Below are 7,868 nucleotides of genomic sequence, written 5' to 3' on the forward strand. Positions count from 1 at the left end.
CAATATTGCATGACAACTAAGTATCAGACATTAAGCAATTAAAATGTATTGTCCGCATATCTCAACCCGTCAACCCGTCTATTTCATAGGTAGGTTATGTGTTTAGGTTTGCGGGTCAACCTGCCAAATATATAGGATTTTAAAAAAATAGATTTAATATTTAATGATTAATTGGTATTTGCTTGGAGCATGCCCTAGAACTAGAAGGTTAGAATTGAGAATCTCAAATCAGTAACATCTTTTGTAGCTCGCAGTTCGTTTCGCTGCGTTCTCACCAGCTCACCCCTTCATCTCATCGGATACTTGACGCCGTCATCATAACGTCGTCATTGGATGTCTCCCTTCCTCGTTCCACAACCCACCATCGTTGGTGAAGAACACCACCTTCAATCAGTATGTTTGATTCCGATTTATTTCTTTAAAGTTATGCATTCTGACCCAAAATTGGTCTGCGAACCTGCAAACCTGTATAATCAAACGGGTGATGTGGGTTATGTACAGGTTGATATTTCCAACCCGCCAACTTGGATACATATATAGGTTGTGTTGGGTCAATTTATTCCAACCGCCAACCTGGCCCAATTATCACCCCTATTCAAAAGCCATGGTTGATTAGCTACAAAGGGGGGAAGCTATCATGAGCTTATGTGGCAAGTGAGAAGGGATTTCAGCATCATTTAATGATTTGTCTCCAACAAGGGAGCTTGTAATTAATGGGCATTGGGGGAGAATCAAGTGCAGCCCAAAAGTAGCCCAAAAGTATAGTACAACAATTTGGTAGATTTTTCAAAGCACAAAAAGGTTAACCATAGCAAATACAGTGACATAAAAGAAAAAATAAATATAATAAACAAAAAAGAAGAAAGTACATTCCCCAAAGCATGCAACATGCAATAAGAAGTGCAAACAAACCAGTTGTTTTATTAATTTGGGTACAAACTATAACAAACTGGCTCTAACCTAATCATTTATGAAATCCAAAGAGTCCACATTTCCAAATAAAACCGAGTATCAGATAGTTTAGGAACTTGTTAAAGAATCCTCATTCCGTTTATTGATACCATCTTCTTCTTCTGAATCATTCATTCATCCTTGGATGTGGATGTTGTTAAGTCACTCCTACTTTTACCTTTCTTCATTTTTGCTTTAAACCGAGATTTCAGTACAAGAGTCTGAACTGTATTTGCAAAATTCCCAACAGCCATAATTATCAGCAGAATCCCACACGTAACAACCTGCCCAAAAAAAAAAATCTCTCAGGTTTCTGCAAAAAGGTTATTGTTCCATCAACCCCTGAGCTGAGCTGGCCCACACTCACCCTGTACTGCTTAAAAGCATCATGTGAAATGTAAATCAGGTATTCTTACCTGCCATTCAGAAATGACACCTACAACTGCAGTTTTTAGCAATAGCACACCTACATATGCTTCAAAAGCCTGTAATCACAAATAATAATAACAATAATTAAATTTCCACATTATTAAAATAGAATTGATTAGGAAATAAATAATAAATCACCTGCAAGACAAAGAGTATGGGCAATAATATCCATAATTGACCTTTTACTCCAGCAGTTTCCCCCCACACAACATCCATTCTTCTAGCCTACAATCACAACAAATACTTAGATTGATTTTTATTTACAAAAAAAAAAAAAAAAAAAAAAAAAAAAAAGAAAATTATATATATTCTCAAAATTTGATTTTAATAACACCACCTTCCCAAGTGCAATGCGTGTATAGAGTCTCTGTCTTTGGTATCTGTTTTGTAGAAGCATTGCTACACCTTGCATGATTGCCCATCTCAGAAACAATTGTATACCTTTCTGCAAAACATGTTGAATACACAAATGACGATTTTGTCCTCGAACCTAAAATGTATAAACAATATTTTAACCTGCTTTTGGGCACAATCAGGTTGCCTTTCTATCTCCCAAGTGAGGCTGATGAGTGCCATGGCCATAGCAAAATAGTGATGATATATCCACCTACACATCGTATCATTTATATATTCATAATGCATTGAAAAACTTCATTAGATTATATAAATAATAAATTCAAACCACACAATAGAACATTACCATGGACGTATATCGCTTCCATTAACTCTCAAAATATTTTCTCTTAAAGCTAATCCTGTGTATAGAAAGAGCAACCATGCCTGAAAAGGGCATAATCATTATGTTTTAGTAACATTTTTAGGGCTATTTTCAATGAAGAGAGCATTCATGTGTTTTCCACTGACAAAATATAAAATTATGGATGAAGAGATAAAAGTGTACCTGGTAAATCTGAACAGGTAAAGCAGGGAAACATCCATCCCAAAGACATGACCTTAACACCAGTAGCAATGAAGGAAAAAAGAGAAACAGATATGCAGTTCTATCCTGCCCATAATTCAATGGAAAATCATATAAGTGTAAAAATTAAACCAAACAAGAAAAAGGGTGATGCTTATGAGCAATAACTAGAACACTAGAAATACCTACAATATCTAATTAGGGGAAGAGAATTTCTTACTCTGAAACTATAGTATTCTTCTTTCACTTTCAATTGAACATCTTGTCTGTTAGCACGAACATTTATTGGACCAAGAAGCATCCTCAAAAATCTTCCTGTAACCCAATCAACAAACTGAGTTTGGAGGAAAAACTTATTACACACAAAAGGCCAGAAGCGAAATAGCTCAGCTTGTTTTAACTAATAAAAGCAACGCACCATGTGATTTGCAGGGAAGAAATGTGGCTGCATCTCCTTCCCCCAATGTAAAACTTGCTCTACTCAGCTCTTCAGCTAACTGTAAATGCCCGATTGAAAAAATCAGAACATTAAACACAAAAACGAAACAGATACCAGCAAGCCGTCGGTTTTTATGATTATATGATCATGGAAGAAGCGCTGTTTATACAATGATAACTTGAATTTTCAACATTGATACATATGTATTATTTGCTACCCTAAATTGATACAAATAAAATGCGCATGTAAATTGAAATCTGAGTGGGCTTACTTTTTCTGCATGTTTGGAATCTAAATTGCCTTTCTTGACGGAGGAACCAATGAACGTTCTTAACATTTTGATATTTGAATCGAGAGCTAGGGCTCGTTGGCGTAGCGATGATTCCTCCTGTGAATTTCTAGAAATTAAGGTCGACGCTGATTCCTGCAACTCTTTACTTTGTTCCACAAGCCTAGAAACTTCTTCAGCGACGTTTCTCTCCGACAAGCTATTATCACCGCCATCCCTGGCAGTAGAGTCGCCCATCTCGAACAGATCGATTGATGGATAATTCACCCAATTTCTACTTAACCATTTGCGCGAGTGAGTGTATAATTAATATGTAGGTTTGTGTGTATTTTCTTGTAAGTAACCAGATAAATAAGAGGGAAATAACGATAAAGGAGATGAAGTGGGGGAAACAAACATGCGGCTGGTTTCCGGCGAGGAAACGGCGATTTGTGGCGGCGAATATAGATACCGACGGTGGAATTGGCCCTCTTCCCGGTTGTGATTGTAGTGGTATATAGCAAACTTGCACCCACGTGCACCTCAGCTTGCTTTTAAACGATTCCTACACGCATATATCTCTTTTAATAAAACAATTGCTTACAAGGGCCATGATTTAACTCTTTTAAGTAGAGTAAAGCAAATTAATTCATAAAGATACTAAATTAAATATTCCTATTAAATGTTCGCTAAGTTTTCCATAATGGTAAAATACATTAAATAATATGCAATTTTATCACATATTGATGTTATTAATGAGTAATAGACTATTTTGTAAGGTGATGGGGGGTTTGCAAAATCTGATGGTTAATGATGATTGGTAATTTTAATAAAATAATTTTCTATGTCATTCAAATTTCAAAGTCCGTTGCTATTCTTTCGTGGGTTGGAATTATGTATTTGGAGTTCCATTTTCCCAAAGGTCAGATTGTTTTCGTTCGTTGTCTTGTTGTAAAACTTGTTTTGCATTGGTGCCTACTTCTTGTTGAATTTTCTTAATTTTTATAGCTTGTATTGTGTCATGTTTTTTTTTTTTTTTTGTTGTTTGTAATCAGGACAGATCTTGAAGAATTAAATATTCTTAAAGATCCAGGACGAGCAAAAAAAAAGAGTCCTTAACGTTATATATATATATATATATATATATATATATATATATATATATATATATATATATATATATATATATATATATATATATATATATAGTCAAGATCAAATAAGAAGGAAATTTTTGGTAGGAAGGTAAGAAGTTTTTTTCTACATATTTTTTCTGCGAACAAACAAAATGAATCATAGATGATTCATTTGTAAGATGATTCACAAGAAAAAAATTCTCAAAAAAACATCTCGATGATTCATTTATACAATGATTTTGTTGTTATTCACTAAAATTGTCACAAAAGTGAATTTTTTCTTAATTTACTTAAAAATGAATCATAAAGATGTTTTTTTGGGAATTTTTTCTTATGAATCATCTTACAAATGAATCATTTAGTGATTTATTTCTTTTGTTCGTCAAAAAAATATGTAGAAAAAAACTTCTTACCTTCTGACCAAAAAAAATTTCTTACCGGATCTATATCCTATATATATATATATATATATATATATATATATATATATATATATATATATATATATATATATATATATATATATATATATATATAAGAACAATAAATTTTGGATTATGTACACCTGCCCACTTTGTCTCTCCTCAACGCCTCCATACTTGTAATTTTACGATTTTTTGTTTGTTTATTTTGTAAATTTAGCCTGACCGTGAAAAAAAAAATTGTTTTTTGTCATAAAATAAAATTGCTTAAAAAATGGTATCAAAAGTTAACCAACTAAAATTTTTTGTTCAAAAAATATTATTATTTAAATAGTATTTTATAAACAAATAGAAATAATTTATTACTCATTATTACATTTAAAGAACAATGATGTTTTATAAATAAAAAAAATGTATTTTTCTCATTAGTAACATTAACCCTTTATTTTATTGTTCTTATATTATACCATCGAACAAAAAGCATATGGTGCAATGGTAATGTTGAAAGTTTAAGTCTCTTTTTGGATGAAACGTGTAAATTTAGGAGTATTTTATTAACTGTGTGAGTTAGCCATTTTAAACTAATATTTGATACCAATTTAGGGTTCGAGTCTCACTTTTGTTTTGATATGTGATCATATTAGACTTGAGGAGGAAGATAAGAAAGAAGAACACAGAATATCAGGACTTGTAATGGTTTTTCTTAAACTTTGTTTTGTTACTAATGTTAGTTCCTCACGTGTGATTAAAAATTTGTGTTTATTTTAATTTTTGGAACCAAACTATTCTGCAAACTTTAAAGGGATAATGTTAGTGTATCCCATCAAACTCTTCATTTTTTGTCTAAAAGGTTCCCGATGTTATTTTTTGGCATTGTGGAGACATACAGTCCTTATTGACCTATTAAAAAAAGGTGTTAATCTTTTTCTTTTCCGATTTCACCGCTAAAAAAGATGACGTGTATATGGTACCATTGTGCTTTGGCTTTTGTAAAGTCATGCCTCAAAGAAGACCATAAATACTGTACTAATCTCTATGAAGGATCTAATTAAGGTTGCATCGACGTTGCTTTGCTTTTCCATTCTTGTGCCTTACCAACACAAGGTCATGTAAACCCTTTTATGAAGCTAGCGAAGCTTCTCTACTTTAATGGCTTTTGCATCACCTTCGTCAACACTGAATTCAAATACAACTGTCTCATCCACTCCGAAGGCCCGAAGTCCGTCGAAGGTTTACCGGATTTTCGCTCGAGACCATCCCAACGGCATGCACCACTCATATCGAGACACCATTCACGAACATATTGATGCTTTGTGACATGACCATAAAAACTTGTTTGATTCCGTTCAAGGAGTTGTTGCAGAAGTTAAACGTATCGACGAGAGTCTTACCATTCAATTGCGTCGTCGCAGATGTTGTGATGAGCTTTGTGATGAAAAATACTACAGATTTTGGGATTCCAAAGGTTCAATTCAAGTCTACTTCGATGTGTGCCTTCGTGGGTTGTCTGCATTGTCCTTTTCCACCTTCTCACAAACTTTCCTATATAATTATGCTTTAATATTTTTGCATTTTTTGTTAACTTTGAATCATTAAATCATTATGGATGTGACATCCACTTCCGATATTACAGTTCATTTTGTAGTATTAATGGGATGGCGGCGATGGTGTTGGTGGAAGTGGCGGCGGTGGTGGTGGGGATGACGGTGGCAAAATAGTGTTGGTGATGACAATGGTGGTGATGTTGATGACGAAGGAGGTGGTGGTGATGACGGCAGTGATAGTGTAGTAGAGTGTCGGTGATTATGGTAGTGGTGATGGGTGGATGGGTAGTTGCGTTTGTAGGGGTGGGGGTGTTGGGAATTGGGGGTGGGTCGGTAAGGGTGGAAGTGGGGTAGAAGGGGTAGCATGAGAGTGGATGTGTGTTTATATATATAAAAAAATTGGAATTAGAAAAATATAAGAAAAAATAATTATCAGTTTTCTAAAAAGAATTATGTTCTTTGTAAATTTGAGAAACGGAGAATATTTCAATTTTTGTGAAAATTTTAAAAATTGTAGAACTAAAAGTATTTTCAATATTCTCATTTTTCATAGAAATTTTTCCGAAAAACAATTTACTTTTCCGTAACTAAACATGCCATCATAGTTTCTAAAGTTTAATTTTCAAATTCATATATATATATATATATATATATATATATATATATATATATATATATATGTATATATATATATATATATATATATATATATATATATATATATATATATATATAATAGAGACATTTTTGCTCAAACCATTTTCATTTAAACCTCTTCTTTTAACTAATATCACTCAAAAATCTTTTTAATAATGATTTAACCATTCAAAAGTTTTATAACTTATATATTTTGTTTAATAAACACTTAATCGAAAGTGTATAATAAAAAAACTAATTTTTTAAGGAGACGTTCATACAAAATTCGAAAACAAGTTTAAAGGTTTTCTTTGTTGGTACGAGCTCTTTTGATCAGTTTTTGAGGCATGTGATTATGTTAGAATTTTTAATTTATAAGATTGTTATATATCAATTCTTTTTTTCTTGGTTTTAGTATTATTTTAATACAAACGTTGTATGTCGTCATTGAACCGTTAATATAAATTAAATTATATACATGTTATCGATCATATGTTATATGGTGATGTGTATAATATCTAATTAAATATGCTATATATGATTTTTTGTTTATGTTGCTGTTTCAAATAAATAATTAATTAAAAATCATTGATATGTCATATTTTCAATGTAACTCTTTTTTGAGATAAAAATGTTATATTAATCTGATGATTATTTGTTTTATGTTATTGCTTCAAATAAATAATTAATTAAAAATCATTGATATGTCATATTTTCCATGCAAGTCTTTTTTCAGATAAAATTGTCTATCTTATCAGGTTATACTAATCTTGTGCAACAGGCATATATACACATAGTATATATTTAATTGATAACCGGTTTGATTGGTTAAAAAATGGTTGGAATTCTCATAAGATGATTTGATTTATTTATTATGTGTGCTAATTTATTTCAATTGGTTTTAACTTTATTTTTCTAATTTTCTATTAATAAAAAAATAATAATATCATTATTACTATTATCATCAACATCAACAAGAAAGATATCATTTTGAGTTTCTGATAATTAGTTGATATTTTACAACGTTAAGCTTTATATAAACCAACAAACTGCCCTACAAAGTTATGCAAATAACGAAAAAAGGAGTTTTGAAAATAATAGTACATACGCAAGCCAAATTGGAA

General features: G+C 31.7%; 1 protein-coding gene across 2 annotated transcripts; it reads right to left on the bottom strand.

Annotated features, from left to right (window-relative positions):
- Positions 1–821: 821 nt before the first annotated feature.
- Positions 822–3,590, bottom strand: LOC111884560 (uncharacterized). Of its 2 annotated transcripts, XM_052770339.1 has the most exons (11): positions 3,425–3,587; positions 3,010–3,301; positions 2,718–2,796; positions 2,520–2,614; positions 2,282–2,386; positions 2,081–2,160; positions 1,897–1,987; positions 1,718–1,825; positions 1,519–1,605; positions 1,368–1,436; positions 822–1,235 (listed from the first exon to the last, which is right to left on the bottom strand). In XM_052770339.1, exons 2-11 carry the CDS (start codon positions 3,262–3,264, stop codon positions 1,083–1,085), a joined length of 1,122 nt encoding a protein of 373 aa, XP_052626299.1. In that variant the 5' UTR covers positions 3,265–3,301; positions 3,425–3,587; the 3' UTR covers positions 822–1,082. The 2 variants fall into 2 exon arrangements, with proteins under 2 accessions (XP_052626299.1, XP_042757000.1); XM_042901066.2 differs by having other exon boundaries at positions 3,010–3,590.
- Positions 3,591–7,868: the final 4,278 nt, after the last annotated feature.

This window comes from Lactuca sativa, chromosome 4, assembly GCF_002870075.4.
Source record: "Lactuca sativa cultivar Salinas chromosome 4, Lsat_Salinas_v11, whole genome shotgun sequence".
Classification (NCBI taxonomy): domain Eukaryota; kingdom Viridiplantae; phylum Streptophyta; class Magnoliopsida; order Asterales; family Asteraceae; genus Lactuca; species Lactuca sativa.

Coding starts and splice junctions, on each gene's coding strand:
- LOC111884560 (XM_042901066.2), bottom strand. CDS start 3,264: ATGGGCGACTCTACTGCCAGGGATGGCGGTGATAATAGCTTGTCGGAG. Junction 1,988..2,080: donor GGAAGCGATATACGTCCATG/GTAATGTTCTAT, acceptor TACGATGTGTAG/GTGGATATATCATCACTATT. Junction 1,826..1,896: donor CTGATTGTGCCCAAAAGCAG/GTTAAAATATTG, acceptor CATGTTTTGCAG/AAAGGTATACAATTGTTTCT.